At 44.6% G+C, this 24326-nt stretch overlaps 3 protein-coding genes across 3 annotated transcripts in view; 1 reads left to right on the top strand and 2 right to left on the bottom strand.

Moving 5' to 3' along the window:
• Positions 1–2025: 2025 nt before the first annotated feature.
• wdr18 (WD repeat domain 18) lies at positions 2026–11170 on the bottom strand. The gene is made up of 10 exons (XM_068592699.1): positions 10955–11170; positions 9850–9960; positions 9286–9419; positions 8727–8868; positions 8291–8434; positions 7253–7317; positions 6669–6793; positions 3932–4089; positions 3752–3820; positions 2026–2530 (listed from the first exon to the last, which is right to left on the bottom strand). Exons 1-10 carry the CDS (start codon positions 11162–11164, stop codon positions 2402–2404), a joined length of 1287 nt encoding a protein of 428 aa, XP_068448800.1. The 5' UTR covers positions 11165–11170; the 3' UTR covers positions 2026–2401.
• A 785-nt stretch (positions 11171–11955) lies between these two features.
• LOC137795540 (uncharacterized) lies at positions 11956–17576 on the top strand. The gene is made up of 7 exons (XM_068593071.1): positions 11956–12028; positions 12638–13578; positions 14016–14112; positions 14278–14455; positions 14863–14966; positions 15059–15231; positions 16921–17576. The coding sequence occupies exons 1-7, from the start codon at positions 11988–11990 to the stop codon at positions 17100–17102; spliced, it is 1716 nt and encodes a 571-aa protein (XP_068449172.1). The 5' UTR covers positions 11956–11987; the 3' UTR covers positions 17103–17576.
• A 984-nt stretch (positions 17577–18560) lies between these two features.
• Positions 18561–24326, bottom strand: part of stx6 (syntaxin 6) — a 7336-nt gene continuing 1570 nt past the window's right edge. The window contains exons 5-8 of the mRNA XM_068593056.1: positions 23408–23536; positions 22852–22958; positions 21192–21286; positions 18561–20937 (exon numbers count right to left, since the gene is read on the bottom strand). Of these exons, the coding sequence (XP_068449157.1) occupies positions 20861–20937; positions 21192–21286; positions 22852–22958; positions 23408–23536 (408 nt within the window). The 3' untranslated portion in view covers positions 18561–20860. The remainder of the gene's footprint in view (positions 20938–21191; positions 21287–22851; positions 22959–23407; positions 23537–24326) is intronic.

The raw sequence follows: 24326 nt of genomic DNA, 5'->3' as shown, positions 1-24326 counted from the left end.
ATACTTGTTACCACTAGTATACTTGTTACCAATAGTATACTTATTACTGGTATACTTGTTACCACTAGTATACATGTTACTGGTATACTTGTTACCACTAGTATACTTGTTACCACTAGTATACTTGTTACCACTAGTATACTTATTACTGGTATACGTGTTACCACTAGTACACATGTTACTGGTATACATGTTACTGGTATACTTGTTACCACTAGTATACGTGTTACTGGTATACTTGTTACCACTAGCATACTTGTTACTGGTATACTTGTTACCACTAGTATACTTGTTACTGGTATACTTGTTACTGGTATACTTGTTACCACTAGTATATGTGTTACTGGTATACTTGTTACTGGTATACTTGTTACCACTAGTATACGTGTTACTGGTATACTTGTTACCACTAGTATACTTGTTACCACTAGTATACTTGTTACTGGTATACTTTTTACTGGTATACTTGTTACCACTAGTATACGTGTTACTGGTATACTTGTTACTGGTATACTTTTTACTGGTATACTTGTTACCACTAGTATACGTGTTACTGGTATACTTGTTACTGGTATACTTTTTACTGGTATACTTGTTACCACTAGTATACGTGTTACTGGTATACTTGTTACTGGTATACTTTTTACTGGTATACTTGTTACCACTAGTATACGTGTTACTGGTATACGTGTTACTGGTATACTTGTTACCACTAGTATATGTGTTACTGGTATACTTGTTACCACTAGTATACGTGTTACTGGTATACTTGTTACTGGTATACTTTTTACTGGTATACTTGTTACCACTAGTATACGTGTTACTGGTATACTTGTTACTGGTATACTTGTTACCACTAGTATATGTGTTACTGGTATACTTGTTACTGGTATACTTGTTACCACTAGTATACATGTTACTGGTATACTTGTTACTGGTATACTTGTTACTGGTATACTTGTTACCACTAGTATACATGTTACTGGTATACTTTTTACTGGTATACTTGTTACCACTAGTATACATGTTACTGGTATACTTGTTACTGGTATACTTGTTACCACTAGTATACATGTTACTGGTATACTTTTTACTGGTATACTTGTTACCACTAGTATACATGTTACTGGTATACTTGTTACTGGTATACTTGTTACCACTAGTATACATGTTACTGGTATACTTGTTACCACTAGTATACATGTTACTGGTATACTTGTTACCACTAGTATACATGTTACTGGTATACTTTTTACTGGTATACTTGTTACCACTAGTATACATGTTACTGGTATACTTGTTACTGGTATACTTGTTACCACTAGTATACTGTTTTCATATTTGGTGAATGTCATGAAAGTCTTTTGAGAAATCAGAAAGTTTGATCTTAAATAATTTATGAAACAATCAATATCAACTATGATCAATATCACATACATCTTAATACTCTACATTGTATTTTGAATTTGACACTAATCAAAAATGAGGTGAAGTTTGAACTGTTTTTAATCTGATTTTAATCCAGTTTTTAATATTTCTAATGTGTTTTCCTTTGATTTGTATTAGATTATTATAATTATTATTCATTGTTTCACATCTGTGCTCCTTTTGTGTGAACACATACCTCCTTTAAATGAAGCGCTTTAGTTTATTAAAATATCCACTGAAGGAGATTAATCTAGTAAACGTCAACAAAGAGTATCTCTCTCACTCACACACACACACACACACACACACACACACACACACACACACTGGTCCTTGTCGTTCTAGTACTTGTCTGGTACTTTTAAAGTCTGGTACTTGCAGTTCTGGTACCTGTAGTATAAATCTAAATATATAATCTCTGTTTGCATTCCTGTGAGTTTGTGTTATGTTTATCTTTAATCCTAATGTTGTGTAACAGAACTACAAGGACCACAGGAACCAAACCCTCACGGAGGGGGAGGAGCCTCAGAGTCCTTAACAAGGCAGCAGTGTCTTTGAGCAAGGCAGCAGTCATGCAGAATCAACACCGACAACATATACAAAAAGTACTTTTATTTTCTAATAAAAATCAGATTGTGTTATTGTGTGTACATGTTCATGTCTGTGTGGGCTTGGTGTACAGTGTGTGTACAGTGTGTACATGTATCAGGTGTCTGTGTGGGCTTGGTGTACAGTGTGTGTACAGTGTGTACATGTATCAGGTGTCTGTGTGGGCTTGGTGTACAGTGTGTGTACAGTGTGTACATGTATCAGGTGTCTGTGTGGGCTTGGTGTACAGTGTGTGTACAGTGTGTACATGTATCAGGTGTCTGTGTGGGCTTGGTGTACAGTGTGTGTACAGTGTGTACATGTATCAGGTGTCTGTGTGGGCTTGGTGTACAGTGTGTGTACAGTGTGTACATGTAACAGGTGTCTATGTGGGCTTGGTGAGCAGCTGGCTGGAGAAGTCGTACAGATCTTTGTTGACCTTCTTCAGAGTCTGAACTTCCTCCTCGAGCTCCGACACTCGAACCTTCGTGTTCTCTCCGTCACCGAACAGGTTCTGTAACAGAACCCAACTCATCAGCTAGAACCATAAAGCATCTACGGACGTGACTTATGTGATAACTACAGACGTGACTCATGTGATAACTGCAGACGTGACTCATGTGACAGCCACAGACGTGACTCATGTGATATGAATGAATCTGAACCTCACTTCCATAGAACAGTAAAACATGACTCATTAAAAACAACTGATAATGGATCAGTAATACATTAAGTTCTGCTAATCAATGATTATTAAAGTGTTGATAACTGATGTAGGTTATTTAAGAGAGCAGACATTCCGTGTCTCGTTTTCAGTGTAACATTTTGTATTTTTGTTTGACATTTAGTTTGTGTAGAGGCGCTGACCTTTGACCTCTGACTAACACGTGAGCAGTGTGTTGAGTCACATGGTGATGAAGACTCTTTGGACTGAAAACTCAGACGCGTCTGAGAGGCAGTGGCGCCTTCTCATCCTTCTCTGCTGGCCTGAACCAATCCCATCCCACTTCTCTTCACCCGTGTAAGAGCCGCCTGGTTAAATACATTCAACAGCCTTCTCGAGTGTCTGGACGTCTGATTGGTCACAGCGCCCGCGTGACCAGTAACATGCGCTGTGATTGGTCACTGAAGCTAGAATCTTGAACATAGAATCTCAGGATTTACTGGATTAATTGATGACTCCTTTCCCACAGAGTGTTGTGTGCGTCTGGTGAGTGACCTGCTGGTTGTGTTACTGTTACATTTGCAGTCGTATTTGACCCTAAGCAAGCAACAGCGCTGCTGCTGCTGCTGCTGCTGCTGCTGCTGCTGCTGCTGTTGCTGTTGGACTGCGGCTGCCGGTGCTTCTCCCCGCGTGTGGTTCACAGCTGCCGGCGCTGTGTGATTGTGCGTTGCTCGGCGGGGAAATGCGTACTGGTGGAGGAAGTGGCTTTGCGGGTCGGTCCACGTGCTCCGTGCATTGCTCAATGGCAACGTCTCCTTCTCTCTCTCGTCATCGTGGCTGAGTGGGTGTCTGCTGTCCCCACATGGTGGACGGTACGAACGCGCCGTGGACTGAGCGTGTCGGTCTGTGACAGAAACTCCAGGGACACTTTTCCAGCGCATCCGCTCGTGATGCGACTATACGGCACTCACAGAAGGCCTCGGTCTAAAACACAAGGGCTGCCACTGCTGAGACGTGAAGGGAGAAAGCAGGTCACACCTGGTGGATGACTTAAGCCCCGCCCCCTCTCACCTTGTCAGTCACAGCGTTCATCAAACATTGGAGCCTATCAGCTTTTTGCAGGTACGTCTGCTCATCCTCCTGAAAACACAGGAACAACATTTCCAAACAGCTCAGCTTTCTGTTTTCAGAATAAAGTGACAGCACACGTGGCTCATAGAGGGCGCGGTCTTAGCGGGTCACCTGACTCACCTGTGCATAAAGCCCTAAGCGGACGCACACCTCCCCCGACTCACCGCCCTCAGGGGCGTGCAGGTGTCGGCTGAAGCGCGGCAGAGGGACGGCGGGCCGGCTGTCTGGCAGAAACATGTTCGCTGGAGCCGCCACGATGATGGCATTCGTCACAGGACCTGAACACAGACAGGAAGTGACGTCAGAGTGTTACTAAGGAGACTGAACGAGGGCCAAACACACCCGTCTTTAATGACCTGCACATCCTGATCCTTTTAATCATTGATTAATCTGCTGATTTATCATTTTAGTGTCTTCAGATGTTTTGATAAATGCCTAAAATAATTAATCAGCATTCCTTTTCAGTTAAGAACAGCTGCTCCACCTTAAAAGCCAAGAACTGCACGAATCTGAGCCATGGAGGCTTTTCCCTACAAACACAGGACCCTGCCACCGTCATACAGCTACACCCCTACAAGGCTACACCGTCATACAGCTACACCCCTACAAGGCTACACCGTCATACAGCTACACCCCTACAAGGCTACACCGTCATACAGCTACACCCCTACAAGGCTACACCCCTACAAGGCTACACCGTCATACAGCTACACCCCTACAAGGCTACACCGTCATACAGCTACACCCCTACAAGGCTACACCGTCATACAGCTACACCCCTACAACGCCACACAGCTACACCCCTACAACGCCACACAGCTACAGCACCACACAGCTACAGCAAGGTCTAAACAGAACATTAAACGTTCAGAACATCTGACAGCGATGAAGACACCAAACAAAGATTAAATTTGATCTTCAGCTTGAGAAACCTTGAGACTAAGTTGGTTGTGTATAAAGAAGATTGTTCATTTAATTTTAGATGATTGGAAGATTGGACTGTGGAGCAGATCAATGATGAGTAAGGTGGGATCAAATCCTCATCATCCTCAGAACTGTGCGACATGAGGAGAGTTCCTCTGTGACGTCCAGATCAATGAAGGCAAACAGAGATGGAAACGAACAACGTTCTGCGTAAAGCAGAGCGGCTCAAACATCAGAGGACACATTCTTCAAAAGTTCTCCAACTTCCTTTGAAGGATTCACTGTAAAATATTAAAGCTCGACTTTGAAATAAACTATTTAAAAAGCTTGAGTGTCTCATGTCCTCTGAAAGAAACACTCGACAGATGGTAATTGCTTCATGCCGGTCGTATCATTTTATTACGTCATATTTATTGCTCACACCGTGAAGGCCGGTCCGTGGAAATATTGTCTGACACGAAACCGGTCCGTGGCGCAAAAAATGTTGGGGAGCGCTGGTTTAGACTTCTGGGAGGAATCTCGGGCTACACTGAGCTCCTCTCGCTCTCTCTCCTTCTGGATGAATTCATGTCTCTTTATTGCACATTATTAACTCTACTTCTTCCCGGGAGCCTCTGTTTCCTTGCCTCCTACCTCCTACTGATGCCCGTCATCTCTAGCTCCTTTGTGATCCATGCGTAAACTACTCATATTAATAGTTTCTGATGTATTCATGTAATGCGCTGTAACTGTTATGTTGTTCATTCTGGTCACATGACATCTGTTGCATCCTTCCAGGTAGAGGGATCCTCCTCCTCTGTTGCTCTCCTGAAGGGTTCCCCCACGCCAGAGAACCCACATCCCCTAGAGAGCAACACCCCCCCTCCAGAGAACCTACATCCCCTAGAGAGCAACACCCTCCGCCCCCACATCCCTTAGAGGAGTGGTTCTCAACTGGTCTGGCTCCGGGACCCACCATCGCCCTTAATGACAAGCCGCGACCCAAATGGAGGAACAGTCTCAACATATCCAAAGAATTTAATGAAAAGATGGTTCAGTTTGAACCTGAGATAGTAGGTCCACAAGTCCCGCCAGCTCCGTGGTTGTCTGACTCAGTGCGTGCCGAGAGAGCCACTCTGCGAGCATCAGAAAGGAAATGGCGAAAATCCAAACATCCTGATGACCTGGTCGCCTACCACTCTCTCCTCTCCTCCTTTTCTGCCTCTATCAACGCAGCCAAAAGCCTGTTCTACCAATCCAGGATTAAATCTTCAATTTCCAACCCCAGAAGACTCTTCTCCATCTTCTCCAACCTCCTGGACCCCCCCATCAACTTCTCCTCCGTCAACCCTTCAACCAAGCCTGAAAACATGGAGCGACGGCCCTGCGGAAAAAAACGACACTGCGCTGCATAAAAGTCCCTCCAAAATAAAATCACAGGATTTTAAAAAAAAAGGAAAAAAAAAAGATTTTTAAAAATTTTTTCCAAGCAAAGGCCTGCAACCTATTAAAAACGGGTCCGCGACCCACTAGTTGAGAACCACTGCCTTAGAGAGCAATCCCCTATCCAGAGAACCCACATCTTTCAGATCTTGGGTAATTACAAAGTGCCAGTCATGAACGCGGCCGGGCATTTCTTCTTCGTGTTCCCGTCGGATAAGCACGATCACTTATTATGAATGAGACGGAAAGTAAAAGCTCCTCCGGAGAGACATGATGACGGGTCAGAAGCTCCATTAATAAACCAGCAGCAGCACAGGCGAGGAATCATTTCAACTCGAGGGCAAAACCACCTCCAGAGACCCTGAAACACCCAGTCTGACTGACACGTCAACGCGTCTTCACCGGCTCCACTTCGTATTATTAGGATTCACTTACCTTTGTGGTTAGAAATCTTGAAAGGGGGCGGGGCTTACCTTTGTGGTTAGGAATCTTGAAAGGGGGCGGGGCTTACCTTTGTGGGCAAGGCAGCGGATGCTCTGTTTGCTTTGGACGTCCCAGAGTCGAACCGTCTCATCATGTGACCCCGAGAGGAGGAGAGTCCCGTCCATGGACACAGAGAGACACGTCACCAAGTTCCTGAGAGACATTCACACAATTGCAAGAAACTCCTGAGAGGATTCCTACTGACTTCAGATTAGGGTACCGAAAAACGGTGCCAATATGACGATCGGACTGGTACCGACCGGACCCTACCGGACCGAAACGCACGGTGCTTCCTCTCGGTGATTGAGCAGATTGAAATTCTTTTTTTTACACTACTCTGATGAGTCCGTCCTAGCAGCAGGACTTTTTGTATAGCTACAGTAGCTACTTAGCTAGCTAGCTAGCTAGCTAGCATCAGCCTTTTAGCAGAAAAAAATGCCAAAAGGTAAACAGTCAAAAGTGTGGCTCTATTTTGCAAAAAAAAAGATTTGTAGAATAGAGGTGACTGATGAAGATGGAATAAACCATAAACTAGTTCACATGTAGAGTGACAGATGGAGATGGAATAAACTTCATGAGGTGAGAGTTTGGGCTAAACACTTGTGGTCTCACTTGTGTCCTTTGAAGACCTGGTTCCCGTCGTTGTCCGACTGGAATGATTTGTCCCGACTGAGACTCTGCAGATGACACAAACGGTTCAAACACGTCAACTTTAAACACTTCTGCGGAGCGGCTGGAAATGAAGAGGAACCAGCAGCAGCTCCAGTTCTGCTGCTGGTTCCTCTTCAAGTCCAGCCGGTTCCCTTTAATTACATCCACTACGTCCTCTTCTCCTGTAGGTTCATGCTACACAACATCAGGAGAATACGTCCTCTTCTCCTGTAGGTTCATGCTACACAACATCAGGAGAATACGTCCTCTTCTCATGGAGGTCCATGCTACACAACATCAGGAGAATACGTCCCCTGCTCACACAGGGCTTATCATGTTGCAGGAGACAAGTCTGCAAGGAGAGAAAGTCTTCCAATGTGTGTGCGATTACCTACACGCTCACACACAGACACAGTCTTTTCTGCTGTTGTCTTTCATCAGAAAGCAGATTTCAGCTCAACATGGAGCATGAACTGAGTGTATGAAGTCTACAACCCTGTTTTAAAAGTTGTACAGAGGAAAGCAGCTCACAGCAGCACTAATACTGATCAGGATCAGCTTTAATGGCCATGTCTGTGTATGCATACATGGAATTTGACTATGATTTTACTTCGCTCTATGTACTTATACACAATAAACAAGATAAATATGAGAAAGACATCATTAGTCCAAAAAAATGCAAAAAGTGCAGATGGAGGAGTCTGTTTATCAGAGTAACTCCAGTGGGAAGAAGCTGTTCCTGTGTCTGCTGGTAGAGAGCTCTGTAGCGCCCCCAGAGGGGAGGAGGAGAACAGCTTGAGACCACAGTGTGAGGGTCTGCAGGGTGTGAGGGTCTGCAGGGTGTGAGGGTCTGCAGGGTGTGAGCGATCTTTTCAGCCCATATCCTAACCCGTGATACAACGTGATGCTCGATGCTAGTCCAAAGTGGGCGTGAACATCTTCATTCCTCCAAAGTGGGCGTGACAAACAGTTTGAGAACCACTGAGTTTAAGGACTCACCTGGCTGCACAGAGACACCTGGAAGATGTTTCCGTCACTGCCTCCACAGAAAAGGAAGTACTCGCAGGGGTCAAAGGTCACAGACATGATCTCCACATCAAACAGGACGGACAGGAGCAGAGCACCTGAAGCCAACTCCCACACCTGGTCACACAGGGGGTTGAACCATCAGAGTCACAGCTACATGTTGAAAGGAGACTCATTACATTTCATTCAGCTGACTCGTTCATCCAAAGAGACTTACATGTTGCTATCTACACCGTAGTCACGGCAACAGGGAGCAGTTAGGGGTTAAGTGTCTTGCTCAAGAGCACAAAGACACGGACTAACAGAGCCGGGGCTCGAACCAAGACCCTCTGATTGAAAGACTGGCAAGCTAACCACTGAACCACGACGCCCCTTTACACGTGAAACACACACACGCACACACACGCACCTTGACAGTCTGGTCTAAGGAGGCGGTGGCCACTCGGGCCTGAGCTCCCATCAGGCCACAGTGCAGGTCTGTGATTGGTAGAGAGTGACGGGACAGCACGTGACGCGGCTCAGGGGTGTGGCTTGAATCCAGCTGGATCACACTGAAACACACACATTATGGGATGCATGATCACATGCTGGTTCTTCAAGGGAGAGAACACAGGAACAACCGATCCGAGTGACATTTCTTTTAACCAATCAAATTGATCCAATCTCCAACTGACTGATGGAAGTGTTGCTATGGGAACAAATGTGTCTGAAGCTGCTCACCTGTGTTAGAGCTCCACCTGGTGGACACAGCCGACCTCACACGTTAAAGAGACAACAACCAAGGAGAGCTTCTTCTTCTTCTGATATAAAAGTAAAGCAGGATGCACAGTTGTGTGTGTTACCTGGATGCACAGGTGAGTGTGTTACCTGGATGCACAGGTGAGTGTGTTACCTGGATGCACAGGTGAGTGTGTTACCTGGATGCGTGTGCGTGTGCGTGTGTGTGTGTGTGTGTGTGTGTGTGTTACCTGGACAGGCGCCACACCAGAGCAAGGTTGTCTTTTCCTCCAGAAACAAAATGGCTGCTGTCGTCTGTGAACTTCAGACAGGTGACATCCTGATAGTGACGACTGAGAACAGACAGCAGCTTACCTGTGGACACCTAGATCACCAAAGAAGAAACTTAGTACACCTAGACCACCAGAGAAGAGACTTAGTACACCTAGACCACCAGAGAAGAGACTTAGTACACCTAGACCCAGAGAGAGAGACTTAGTACACCTAGACCACCAGAGAAGAGACTTAGTACACATGGACCCAGAGAGAGAGACTTAGTACACCTAGACCACCAGAGAAGAGACTTAGTACACATGGACCCAGAGAGAGAGACTTCCACTATCAGAGAGCCAAACAGCCCTCTCGAGCTCCGCATGGCTCTCGGCTCGAGACCCGCCCACTTCTCGTGGTCTCATCAGTGTGAAGGATTTGTTTTAAAGCCCTCTGAACTAGACTCAAACCATTACCCGTTAAGTCAGTACTAGTGGTATTCAGGTACGTAACACAGGTGAACACAGAGGAAGAACCAGACTCACCTCCCACAGGTAAACGGCCTCCGCGACTCCAGCAGCAAGGAAGAGTCCGCTGGGGGAGGCAGTCAGACAGGTGACGAGACCGGGACACACCATCTTCTGCTGCAGCTGGTCCTGCGACAGGAAGCAACAGGTACAATGCAGGTGTAAGGCACAATACTTTAGAGAGAGCGATGTAGAATGGGGTATGGGTTAGTCAGGGTACCCCTAACCCTCTAAGATCGGGTCCCCTAACCCCCTAAGGGAGGGTCCTCTAACTCCCTAACCCCAAGGGGGTTCCCCCAACCTCTAACCGAGGGTCCCTTAGCCCTAAGGCAGGGGCCCCTAACCCCCCAACCCGAAGGGAGGGTCCCCTAACCCCTAACCGAGGGTCCCTTAACCCTAAGGGAGGGTCCTCTAACCCTCTAACCCCCTAATCCTAAGGGAAGGTCCCCTAACCCCTTAACCCTAAGGGAGGGTCCCCTAACCCCTAACCGAGGGTCCCTTAACCCTACGGTAGGGTCCCCTGACCCCCCAACCCCAAGGGGGTTCTCCTAACCCCTTAACCCCAAGGAAGGGTCCCCAACACTCTCAACAGGGTTCTCTGCAGGGCTCTCAACAGAGTTCTCAGCAGGGCTCTCAGCAGGGTTTTGAACAGGGTTCTCAACAAGGCTCTCAACAGGGTTCTCAGCACGGTTCTTAGCAGGGTTCTCAACAGGGTTCTCAACAGGGTTCTTAGCAGGGTTCTCAACAGGGTCCTCAACTGGGCTCTCAACAGGGTTCTCAGCACGGTTCTTAGCAGGGTTCTCAACAAGGTTCTCAGCAGGGTTCTCAGCAGGGTTCTCAACAGGGCTCTCAACAGGGCTCTCAACAGGGTTCTCACCAGGGCTCTCAACAGAGCTCTCGGCAGGGTTCTCAACAGGATTCTCAACAGGGCTCTCAGCAGGGTTCTCAACAGGGTTCTCAACAGGGCTCTCAGCAGGGTTCTCAGCAGGGTTCTTTGCAGGGTCCAGAGCACGAGCCTTACCTTCCTCTGGGTGGTGTTGATGACGTTCTTGCCCTGTGGTTTGGGTTAGGGTTTGGGTTCGAGGAGCTCTACAACAGGTGAGTTACTGCGCACGCGCCTCACCTTCCTCTGGATCTCCCACATGTTGATGACGTTCTTGCCCTGTTGCGCAGACAGCAGGTGCTCCCCGCTGAGCAGCGCCAGGCTGCGCGCGCCGCTGTTGCCGCCGCGGTAGGACAGCAGCGAGGAGCCGCTGTGCAGGTCGAACACGGTGCAGTTCCACAGCTGCGAGCCGGAGTCGCTGGTCACGATCACCTCCAGAGGGGCCGCCATCTTGGATCCACCACAACAAGTTGCACGCGGGGACCGGCGGGCAGCCTGTTACTGATACGTCACATCCGAGACCGGGTGCATTGTGGGAGATGTAGGAGCGGCGGCACCTTTATCAGCTTTGTATATGTGTATATATATATATATATATATATATATATATATATATATATATATATATATATATATATATTTACACACACACACACATATATACATATCAATATATCTATATCTATATATATACATATATATATATATATCTATATATATATATATATATATATATATATATATATATATATAGATATATAGATATATATATATGTATATATACACATATATGATTGGATGAAAGTCTCTCAAAGCAGCTGCATGAAAGCAGCAACAGGAAGAAGCAGCTGTGAGACGAGGACGTCGTCACAACACATGGATTTATGAAAAACTATTAAATGATAAAATATAACTTAGTGATTGTAGAGAAGACTCAGCAGGCCCTGCCTGCCCACCACTGTCAGACACACACACACACACACGGTGACACAAACACACACATGCAGTAACACAGACACACACAGTAACACACACAGTGACACACACACACACACACACAGTAACACACACATAGTGACACACACACACATACAATGACACACACTCACACAGTCAGGTTAATTCTGACTCGTTTAATCCTTCTTCCCCGTCACATCGACCAATCAGAGCTGCTGATGTCATCCCCTCCCCCACCCACTGTGTGTTTGTGTGTGTGTTCAGTCTCTTTGTGTCATCTCGGTTGCCGCGGCAGCAGTTTGAGGACGGAGTTCGTATGAAGCGTCATTGTGTTCCTCTGAGAGCCGACCACACACTGTGAGTACACACACTGTAACACACACTGTGAGTACACACACTGTGAGTACACACACTGTGAGTACACACACTGTAACACACACTGTGAGTACACACACTGTAACACACACTGTGAGTACACACACTGTGAGTACACACACTGTGAGTACACACACTGTAACACACACTGTGAGTACACACACTGTGAGTACACACAATGTGAGTACACACACTGTAACACACACTGTGAGTACACACACTGTGAGTACACACTGTAACACACACTGTGAGTACACACACTGTGAGTACACACACTGTGAGTACACAATGTGAGTACACACACTGTAACACACACTGTAACACACACTGTGAGTACACACACTGTGAGTACACACTGTAACACACACTGTGAGTACACACACTGTGAGTACACAATGTGAGTACACACACTGTAACACTCACTGTGAGTACACTCACTGTGAGTGTACTCACACTGTGAGTACACTCACTGTGAGTACACTCACTGTGAGTGTACTCACACTGTGAGTACACTCACTGTGAGTACACTCACTGTGAGTACACACACAACTATGTAGGTCCTAGTCCTGATCTTGACGGGTCTGTTCACAGATCGGGGGTCATCCAGGTGAGGTTGGGGGGCGTGGCCTCTCACTCGGGTCACCTGAGCGACTCTTTCCGCAACGCATCAGCTGTCGGGTCTTCAGGGCGACGCCCAGCGGCATCTCCGACTCGTCGCCTGCGATTTGAGGATGAGACGGAGACGGAGGCGGAGTCTCGTTACCTGGAGCGACGTGGGGGGCAGCGAGGGACAGGTGTGCTAGTCAGCAGATCCAACCCAGGTGTGCTAGTCAGCAGATCCAACCCAGGTGTGCTGGTCACCAGATCCAACCCAGGTGTGCTGGTCTCCAGATCCAACCCAGGTGTGCTGGTCTCCAGATCCAACCCAGGTGTGCTGGTCTCTAGACCTAACCTCAACCACTACGTCCACGGGAGGGCGGGACATGTTGACGGACAGCACAGAGGACACACGCTTAGTCAGTGCAACTCCTGTGGGACAGTTTTAGGACTCAACCTGAACCTCCGTCTACAACCACCTGCACCTGAAAACCAAGAGCGGAGTCTGCACAGACCCCACCTCAACCTGCGGACCGAGCCCATCAGAGAGACTCACATTGACTCTATCACACCTGGTGAGCGCGGTGAGAGGGCGGGCCGTGTGGGGAGCTCGGCCAATCAGGTGGAACTTAACGAAAACCAGATGACCGTCTCTCAAGCCACGCCCACCACAGCCCTACCAATCAACCCCTATGCCCCTGATCAGCTGACCACGCACACCACTAACCGCCCCTCCTCCTGGTCTCCTCCTTCTGTGACATCACCAAAGATGTCACAGAACATCAGGCTCAACAGCACACGGGTAGGGCGGGACTCGCCTGCAGCCGAACCCCACAGACCACTTCGATCAGGAGCAGAGGGGAAGGACAGGAGCCCTTCTGAGGAAGAGGGAGGTCTGGATCTCAGGATGAAGATCTCCTCCTCAGAGACAACAGGTGAGCATGTACATGAAGGCTCATAGAGGTTCAGTCACAAGCTCGTTAAAGGAACCTTTCTCATTGCTGATGTAATAACTACTTTGCAGTGATAACATACAGCCTTTTATAGTAATGAGTGAAAGCCTTTTTTAATTCTGAAACCATAAACTGCTCCGAACCAGTTTAAACTGGTCTGGAGCAGTTGAGCAGTTTTTCTATACAGGTAAAGCCAAGGTTCTGGTCGAGGTCGCTGATGAATGCACTGTGGACATCTCAAGGGATTAAACATTTTACATGCTTTAGAAACAGGCGGTCTTTGAGTAAATGTTTTCATTATAATGCTTTTAAAACTTGTGTGAAGGAAATACAGTAGTCCATGAACATGAGTTTACAGTTCTTTACAATCCCTCTACTAAATTCTGGAAGTTTTTCTTGATGGCATTTTTTCTTTCCAGCTTTTCTAGCTGAGAGCCAAGTCAGCAGCAGTGATGGACAGGTCAGACAGCCAATGAGAGCAGAGCTTCACAAGGACGACCCTTCAGTTCCTGAATGGTAAGTTCAAACCCAACAAGTTCAAACCAACAACTCTGAAATTGTGTGCATTAGAGGGTGAGTAGTAGAACGTGTGCAGTACAACGTATGCAGTAGAACGTATGCAGTAGAACGTGTGCAGTAGAAGGTGAGTAGTAATAAATACATGGTTCTCCGGTTCTTCAGCCTCATCAGCAGAGACGAACCCTCTCGTCTTTCTCTACGTCGTCTTTTCTCCAACGTCCGGCTGAGCAGGACTCGAACCGGCAGCCTCAACCACCTCGGCTCACGGCCCCGCACCGTGGTGTCTGACCCTGCCCTCCTAGGGTCCAGGAAGTACTCATCTGTTCAGTCACTCAGTGTGGTGAGAAGATCTATTACTGTACTTTACATTTCCTGAAATACGGTTTGTAGAAGAGTGTGAAGCCATCAGGGTGAGAGTCAGAACTTCCAGCTGTGGACGTTCTTTGCTGCAAAAGGACTGCACCCTGCAGGCTAAAAAAAATTGATTTAGGACCAGCATTCATTATAACGCACCTCACCTATAGTCTACTTTGTTTTCGTTGGCTTTTTCAATCTTGCAACTCGTTTTCAGACCTTAGAGATGAATGACAAACATTACATGAATTGAATATGAAAAGATATTCAGGTCAGATATTCAGGTCAGTCTAGTGATAGGGAAGGAATAATATAGTTTCTGGTGCTCATCCTTCTGTGCATTATAGGTAACCCTTGTTCTCCTTGTTTGACCTGCATGTTTCTGTCCAGCAGGGTTCACCCTTCTTGCAGTTGAGGAAGTCATCGTCAGTTGAGAGTTTTGTGTTGGAACAGAAGAAGCCAGATCGCTCTACGGACTACAGACCAGCTGCTGACCAGTAAAACAGTTTCATGTCATTATAAACTCTTCTCTAAATGATCTCAGATTAACTGTACTCTCCTCCTGTCTTACCGTGTTCCTGTGTCTTAGCTTGCTGCAGAGATGTCTCAGTATCGACGATGTCGGCCGGCCCTCTTCAGTCCGTTCCGTCGGTCGTGTTCTTCAGGTTTGTTCTGATGGAACGTTTCTGTTGGAAGTCAGCCAACCGAATAGCCAAATGTACGGATTCGTCATCAGCAGAGGGAGAGGACGATCTGACTCTGGTACTGCCAATACTGTAAATACTACTAACACTAAATACTACTGTAAATACTACGAATACTACTAGCCATTAATAGAAAGAGGACTATCTTACTGTGATACTGCCAATACTACTGTAAATACTAGGAATACTGCTAGCCATCAATAGAGGGGGAGGACTACCTGACTCTGGGACTGAGAATACTTCAAATACAACTGTAAATACTAATAATACTATGCGGGGCTGCTATTTGTATAACAAGACGAGTACAGAGAGTACAGATAAGTACAGAGACAAGTCCTCTATCAGCACTTAGGTCTAACAAGACCAGAGACAAGTCTTCTATCAGCATTTAGGTCTAACAAGACCAGAGACAAGTCCTTTATCAGCACTAAGGTCTAACAAGACCAGAGACAAGTCCTCTATCAGCACTAAGGTCTAACAAGACCAGAGACAAGTCCTCTATCAGCACTAAGGTCTAACAAGACCAGAGACAAGTCCTCTATCAGCACTAAGGTCTAACAAGACCAGAGACAAGTCCTCTATCAGCACTAAGGTCTAACAAGACCAGAGACAAGTCCTTTATCAGCACTAAGGTCTAACAAGACCAGAGACAAGTCCTTTATCAGCACTAAGGTCTAACAAGACCAGAGACAAGTCCTTTATCAGTACGCTGAGCTTTATCGAAGATGAGTGGATGTTTTACCTCCAAAGGAATTGCTTCTGTGCTGAACCTTCCTCCATCTCTTAGGAGTCTATTTTCCTTAACGTCGCAACGTGTCTGCCTACTGTTCTCTCTACAGATAACAGAGAATAAATCTAATCCTGAAACCTTTGGTGCTGACATTATCCAATTATAGTCAACTCTGCTACCAGCGGGTCCTTCATCGTCAAGATGTTACGCTGTGTGATTGTGGACTTTAATCTTTCCACTTGAGCATTTCCAGAGACCTTCACATCCTTTCTCCAGTGACTGAGTTCCAGTAGAATTGTTTTCAGATTGAGAAACCAGATCACTGACAACTTTAACCTCTTGCAGTCTGAGAAGTAAATCATGAGATGGTTAGAGGCTTTAAGTGAATTTCTCCAACCTTCAGCCAATCATCCAGCCAACTGTGGTTATTTATAAAGTCCGACATCTTCGATCTGCTGGAAACAGCATTGGCTACGTCTTTAAAGCCAATGTGCCTTTGAAGGTCTTGAAACACATCTTATGACGATAACCCCTTATGGCACAAATTTGTAGAAACGTTTCTCTTCGTTATTAATGTATTTCTAAACTGAAGTACTGTCCGTCCAAAACAAAGATTGGTAAAACTGAATTCATCACTGCCATGCTAAAACTCCCTGATTCTGTTAAACCAAGACTCCATTAAGTGCCACTATCTCCCCATTGCTTTGATTTATTTCAGAGTGGATGTTGTTGTGATAGGGGACAGTTGGTTTGGTACACAGCACCCAACACATGGTGGTTGCACTGTAGGTTGATGATACCAGATTCAATTCCTGTTTGTCCATTCAGATCCAGCCATGTAACATAGATAGTATTTCTGGTTCTGCTGCTACAGATCCGATTACACTGGATCTTCAGAATCAAAGTCAAGTGTTTCTTATGTTCTGTGGTTTATTTGTGATACAAATACTGCATTTAGATTGTATCAATGCTGTGCTAACACAATATATTAATAGTGTAATGACATGTGTACTGTAGGGGTATATGTGGAGGACATGGTGGACAGCAGCACTAAGAAGCTGTATACTGGCCTGCTGGCGGTTGGAGATGAGATCCTGGAGGTGAATGGGCAGAAGGTAGCCTGTCTCAGTCTGGACCAGGTGACCCTCCTGCTGACCCAAAGCACCTCTGCCACCATCCGGGTGCTCCGACACCGGTAGAAGCATCCACAGTGACTGAGCGTAGCCACATTACCTTACCTTCAAAACCAAACCACAGCTCCCATCACCTGGTTCAACCAAAGCCTCAACAGAACATGTCTTACCATGTCTAACCATAAGTGAACTGGACTTCCCTCCAACTTCCACAAACACTGCAAACAACCACCGCCCCCCAACTACACCTCAGACTACAGGTAGACCTGTCAACCATTTTAGGTGCTGCTGTTTCAGCACAAAGCCATCAGAGCTAACCCTAACCCCATGTTTACAGGTAGATCTGTCCATGTCTACAGGTAGATCAGTCCATGTGTACAGGGAGATCAGTCCATGTCTACAGGTAGATCAGTCCATGTGTACAGGGAGATCAGTCCATGTCTACAGGTAGATCAGTCCATGTGTACAGGTTGATATGTTCATGTCTACAGGTTGATATGTTCATGTCTACAGGTAGATCTGTCCATGTGTACAGGGAGATCAGTCCATGTCTACAGGTAGATCAGTCCATGTGTACAGGTAGATCAGTCCATGTGTACAGGGAGATCAGTCCATGTGTACAGGTAGATCAGTCCATGTGTACAGGTTGATATGTTCATGTCTACAGGTAGATCAGTCCATGTCTACAGGTAGATCAGTCCATGTCTACAGGTAGATCAGTCCATGTCTACAGGTAGATCAGTCCATGTCTACAGGTAGATCTGTCCATGTCTATAGGTTGATATGTTCATGTCTACAGGTAGATCAGTCCATGTCTACAGGTAGATCAGTCCATGTCTACAGGTAGATCAGTCCATGTCTACAGGTAGATCTGTCCATGTCTATAGGTTGATATGTTCATGTCTACAGGTAGATCTGTCCATGTCTACAGGTAGATCTGTCCATGTCTACAGGTTGATATGTTCATGTCTACAGGTAGATCTGTCCATGTCTACAGGTAGATCAGTCCATGTCTACAGGTAGATCTGTCCATGTCTACAGGTAGATCTGTCCATGTCTACAGGTTGATATGTTCATGTCTACAGGTAGATCTGTCCATGTCTACAGGTAGATCTGTCCATGTCTATAGGTTGATATGTTCATGTCTACAGGTAGATCAGTCCATGTCTACAGGTAGATCAGTCCATGTCTACAGGTAGATCAGTCCATGTCTACAGGTAGATCAGTCCATGTCTACAGGTAGATCAGTCCATGTCTAGATATGTTCACATGTATTGATCTGTGGAAGAGACATCATGGAAAAGATCAACTATTAACAAAGCTACTAACCCTTCATTTATAGGCAGCATATGAACAATTCATAATATATTAATAATACCCTTTAATCTGCAGGTCACTATTACAACCCCCTTCATATGACTTGTCATGAGTAACTCTTACAAATACAAATGTATGATATATTATTTATATACTGCTAATTAATGAGAACTATACATGAACACATTTCTTCATTTTAAACAATCAGTAAACATTTTAATTTCTGCATCAGTTTATTAGAACAAAATTCAACTTCACTGCATTAAGTTACTGATATCCACAAAAAATAACATAATCAAGACAGATAAAAGATTGTTTTATTCAGTGATCAATAACAGTTTAACTGTTCAGTCTGCCGGTCAGGTTCAAGATGTTGGTTATTATCTTTATCTTCATTATCTTCATTATTATTATTATTATTATTATTATTATTATTCATTTATAGTATAGTTGGAAAAAGTTGAATGATTCCTAAATTAGTGGCATCAGATGAACCTGAAGAATGTTCTGAAATCTAAAAAGAAATACAGAAAATCCTGAATTATGTAGTGAATTTCTTTTGGATAAGAATCAAACTGAATTACAGCGATGAAAGCGTGTTCAAGATGTCTCTGAGTTATCCTTTACATTAAATATGAACACGCGTACCGTAGATCTGATGCTGTGGACATTGATTGTCTGCTTTGTTCGGTTCTTTGATTACAACCAATTTATATCAAACAGGAAGTTACCCACTGGCTAACTTCACAATAAAGCTATTATTGTGAAGCTGCAAGTGTGTGGTTTAACACTTAAACAGTAATCCATTCATAAACGGTTCAGGAAACACTAAGCTAAATAAAGTGAGATATACCGTTACATAAAAAGATACAGTCAGTAAAACAAAATGACACAAAATGTAAACAAAACCAGGAACTTTTAGTGTTTTTACTATAACAGAGTTTAACCAGGATCAAAGTGACTTAAACTAGGATTAAACCTGATATGAACTGTATTTAATCTAGAATTAAAGCAGAGTTAAACTGGAGTAAACCAGGATTGACCAGGACTGTATACAACCAGAAAAAAACTGATGTTAACATGGAGTTAAAAATGGAGTTCAGAGTGACAGTTAAACTGTGTGCAAATGAATAAACGATGAAGTTACTCTCATGCTCGCGCTCCTCGTCTATCCGGACTCTTTTAATCATGAGGTGTTATCTACTTGTGTTTACAGACTTGGGTGACACTGCACGAGTTGTTGGACAGTTTGTGAACGGATGTTTTGATATAGTTTTCTTCTTGTTAAACTTGGTTCTTTGTTCACCTTGGACGCATGCGAAGAAAAGAGGGTTTCCCTCAAAACCTTAAGGCGTCACAGGACAAGTAGCTGATGTACAAATGCTTCTTTTGCGGGTGAAGTATTCCTTTAAATTGGAGGTTTTAATACTGATTAAAATGAAGTTAAACTGGAGTTACTAAACTCTGAGTTGAACTGGGATTAAACTGTTACGGTTATTTGCAGCCCTTTAAATACAACACAAATGAAACATTAAAACACATCAAACACATTTCCAGCTGGTTTGACCTTTGACCTCTTCCATAACAGTCAAACACTCAAAGAGCCTTTTCGGTCCAGCAGGAAGAGAGCAGTGAGTCTGTAAGAGTCCAACAGAGTCCAGGAAGGTCCTGCACAGTTTGGTACACACAGTGTGGTCTGCCTCAGTCCAGTAGAGTCCTAAAGAGTTCAGTAGAGTCCATAGAGTCATAGTCATACAGTCCAGTAGAGTCATAGAGTTCATAGAGTCCAGTAGAGTCATACAGTCCAGTAGAGTCATAGAGTTCATAGAGTCATAGTCATAGAGTCCAGTAGAGTCATAGAGTTCATCGAGTCCAGTAGAGTTCATAGAGTCCAGTAGAGTCATAGAGTCCAGTAGAGTCATAGAGTCCAGTAGAGTCATAGAGTCATAGTCATAGAGTCCAGTAGAGTCATAGAGTTCATAGAGTCCAGTAGAGTAATAGAGTCCAGTAGAGTCATAGAGTCATAGAGTCCATAGAGTCCAGTAGAGTCATAGAGTCCAGTAGAGTCATAGAGTTCATCGAGTCCAGTAGAGTTCATAGGGTCCAGTAGAGTCCATAGAGTCCAGCAGAGTCATAGAGTCCATAGAGTCCAGTATAGTCATAGAGTCCATAGAGTCATAGTGTCCAGTAGAGTCATAGAGTTCATAGAGTCCAGTAGAGTAATAGAGTCCAGTAGAGTCATAGAGTCCATAGAGTCCAGTAGAGTAATAGAGTCCAGTAGAGTCATAGAGTCCATAGAGTCCAGTAGAGTCATAGAGTCCAGTAGAGTCATAGAGTCATAGTGTCCAGTAGAGTCATAGAGTTCATAGAGTCCAGTAGAGTAATAGAGTCCAGTAGAGTCATAGAGTCCATAGAGTCCAGTAGAGTCATAGAGTCCAGAATAGTCCAGGAGAGCTCAGTAGTCCCAGATGAGAGAGGAGTGCTGAGCGGACCAGAGGAGGCATGAATCACAGGATGAGCAAGAGGAGGATCACCACGAAGAGGATCGTGAGCAACACGCCGATAGCACACCACTGACGACGATCTGTGGAGGTACAAAATGTTAATGTCAACTAATGATCCACTCAGCAATACTTGCTACAACGTGTAAGGCCACATTAATAACTAAATCTATAACTAATGTTAACTATAAGAGATAACTATCCACTAACTAACTACAAGTATTACCATTGGTAACACCAAAACGTATCAATTACTCACTAATGTATTATTCTATTGTATTATTTTCTCTCCAGCAGATACACGAAGGGTGATATCATGTGTTGCGAGACACTTTACCGCTGGTCATGTGAGACACTTTGGCCAGTTTCTTCATGACGTTGTCCAGTCTAGACTGAGTGTTGTCCACCTCATGAGTGAAGTCATCCAACATCCTGCAGGAAGAGCACAAAGAGACTCAACAGGGTTAGGTCCATGAACCAATCAAAGCCGCCATTGACCTGCAAGTGAGCAACTTCATTTCATGAACTCCAAATCAAATATGTGGATCGGCCTCCGATCCCGTCTACTATTTTAACGCAGTCCTCGCAGTGCCGATGTACCCATGATGCAGCATGACAAGTGTCACAGCATTACCTCTGTGTTTACAGCATTACCTCTGTGTTTACAGCATTACCTCTGTGTTTACAGCATTACCTATGTGTTTACAGCATTACCTCTGTGTTTACAGCATTACCTATGTGTTTACAGCATTACCTCTGTGTTTACAGCATTACCTATGTGTTTACAACATTACCTATGTGTTTACAGCATTACCTCTGTGTTTACAGCATTACCTATGTGTTTACAGCATTACCTATGTGTTTACAGCATTACCTATGTGTTTACAGCATTACCTCTGTGTTTACAGCATTACCTATGTGTTTACAGCATTACCTCTGTGTTTACAGCATTACCTCTGTGTTTACAGCATTACCTCTGTGTTTACAGCATTACCTATGTGTTTACAGCATTACCTCTGTGTTTACAGCATTACCTCTGTGTTTACAGCATTACCTCTGTGTTTACAGCATTACCTCTGTGTTTACAGCATTACCTATGTGTTTACAGCATTACCTCTGTGTTTACAGCATTACCTCTGTGTTTACAGCATTACCTCTGTGTTTACAGCATTACCTATGTGTTTACAGCATTACCTATGTGTTTACAGCATTACCTCTGTGTTTACAGCATTACCTCTGTGTTTACAGCATTACCTATGTGTTTACAGCATTACCTCTGTGTTTACAGCATTACCTCTGTGTTTACAGCATTACCTCTGTGTTTACAGCATTACCTATGTGTTTACAGCATTACCTATGTGTTTACAGCATTACCTCTGTGTTTACAGCATTACCTCTGTGTTTACAGCATTACCTATGTGTTTACAGCATTACCTATGTGTTTACAGCATTACCTATGTGTTTACAGCATTACCTCTGTGTTTACAACATTACCTATGTGTTTACAGCATTACCTATGTGTTTACAGCATTACCTCTGTGTTTACAGCATTACCTATGTGTTTACAGCATTACCTCTGTGTTTACAGCATTACCTCTGTGTTTACAGCATTACCTATGTGTTTACAGCATTACCTCTGTGTTTACAGCATTACCTATGTGTTTACAGCATTACCTCTGTGTTTACAGCATTACCTCTGTGTTTACAACATTACCTATGTGTTTACAACATTACCTATGTGTTTACAGCATTACCTATGTGTTTACAGCATTACCTCTGTGTTTACAGCATTACCTATGTGTTTACAGCATTACCTCTGTGTTTACAGCATTACCTCTGTGTTTACAGCATTACCTCTGTGTTTACAGCATTACCTATGTGTTTACAACATTACCTCTGTGTTTACAACATTACCTCTGTGTTTACAGCATTACCTATGTGTTTACAACATTACCTATGTGTTTACAACATTACACAATACATCTGAAAGTTCTTACACAGCCTGCTCATCCAGCTCCATGCCGATCCTCTCTGACATGTTCTTCAGGACTCCAATTGTTCCTGACACAAGCTCCAGCTGTTCGTCCTGCTGCTCCGCCATCAGCTGATTCAAACACACATGGTTGGAGCCAGTATAGCCGTGTCATTTTGTACACCTTTTTCAGGTACTTATGGTAAATGAGGCAGTGGTGTTGTGGATAGCAATGTGAATATCAGCCTTTGAGTAGTTTAGTTTTGGGAATGGAAGAAGGGTTAGGGGCAATTTATCACAATTCTATGCCGTCTAGGCGCTATTTGACGCTGTTTATAGCTGTCGGCTGTCTTTGTACACCAGTGAGAAAGTATTTTGAACGTTTTAAAGATGCGTTATCCAGCTCAAGTGTTTGTTTGCTCCCTGCAAAAAAACCTACAAAACCCAGCTCCTGGATGTTTGACTGCTTGTCGGGGGCAGGTGACTCTCCGTGAATACACAATATTTGCTTTGCTTGAAACCACATCAATAATATCACAGTATCAGAGCTGTTATTGGCTGTTTTATTGCTGCTTCTGTACCTGCTGCTGGCCTTGCTGCTCCTCTATAAACTGAGAGTTGGCGTTCTGCAGTTGGCGGTCCAGTCTGCCGTATTTATCCGGACCGGGTTGCCAGATCGGACCCTGACCACCACGACCACCGAGCAGAGCCTGGACATCACAACAACACAAACAAATACTGTCAGGCTTTTTCCAACCAGGGACTTCTCATATCTTCACTTTAGCCCTACAATACTTATTAGAACCTCCGCCAGCCCGACCCGGTCTTTCAGGGGTTTCCAGGTGGTTTTTGAGAACTTTAGAGGGGGTTGGTGTTCGATGTTGCTGAAGGACCTTTTGATGGGTTTTGAGTAAGGGCATGTTTGTGGGTCTTTTAAGAGGTTGGCTGGAGAGATGTCAAGTTTTTTTGAAAGGTTTCTTATAATCTCAGCACTACTTTTGTTAGAATTAGAATACAGATCAGCAGACCCCTTCCAGGCTCCTGCTTGGCCTCAATCTGGGCGAAAGCAAAGTTATATGACAGTTGTCATGAACCACGATAATAACGAAAGAGACTGGCCTGTAAACTTGTTTATTTCTGCAGTGCTATAGCCGCTTCCTGTGAAGGGGCAATGCCCAGTGTCTGGCTTACCACCTGCTGACTACGGTGAAATGGGCGAGTCCACTTTGGCACAGGCTCCATCTTTAAGGTAGACTGATCTTTAAGGTGGACAACGTTTTGCTATCTTAGTGACAAGCAGCGCTTCTGATGATAATATAAATCAAAAATTTCTGTAGATGCTTTTCACATTCATGTCTAGTGAAGTTCAGGTTAGGTTAACAAGGTCAGTACAACACAGCTATGCAGCTGTAGTTGTGTCTAGAAATGTTTGGATCTCAAAGGAACTTCAGTCACACGCCAGCACTCATTACATTACATGTCATTAGGGTTAGGGTTAAC

The sequence above is a fragment of the Clinocottus analis genome, unplaced genomic scaffold (assembly GCF_023055335.1).
Source record: "Clinocottus analis isolate CAN_PGR_092001 unplaced genomic scaffold, fCliAna1.0.p SCAF_28, whole genome shotgun sequence".
Classification (NCBI taxonomy): domain Eukaryota; kingdom Metazoa; phylum Chordata; class Actinopteri; order Perciformes; family Cottidae; genus Clinocottus; species Clinocottus analis.
This window is presented reverse-complemented; position numbering and strand designations above follow the sequence as displayed.

Excerpts from the sequence above, each read along its gene's own strand:
- wdr18 (XM_068592699.1), bottom strand. The coding sequence starts at position 11,164 with ATGGCGGCCCCTCTGGAGGTGATCGTGACCAGCGACTCCGGCTCGCAG. Across the intron at positions 6,794-7,252 it reads CAGGTCTTCAAAGGACACAA|GAACTTGGTGACGTGTCTCT; the intron begins GTGAGACCACAA and ends AATGTCTCTCAG. Across the intron at positions 4,090-6,668 it reads CCGCTGCCTTGCCCACAAAG|GTCCTGTGACGAATGCCATC; the intron begins GTAAGCCCCGCC and ends GTCTGTGTTCAG.
- LOC137795540 (XM_068593071.1), top strand. The coding sequence starts at position 11,988 with ATGAAGCGTCATTGTGTTCCTCTGAGAGCCGACCACACACT. Across the intron at positions 14,113-14,277 it reads GACCCTTCAGTTCCTGAATG|CCTCATCAGCAGAGACGAAC; the intron begins GTAAGTTCAAAC and ends CCGGTTCTTCAG. Across the intron at positions 14,967-15,058 it reads TACAGACCAGCTGCTGACCA|CTTGCTGCAGAGATGTCTCA; the intron begins GTAAAACAGTTT and ends CCTGTGTCTTAG.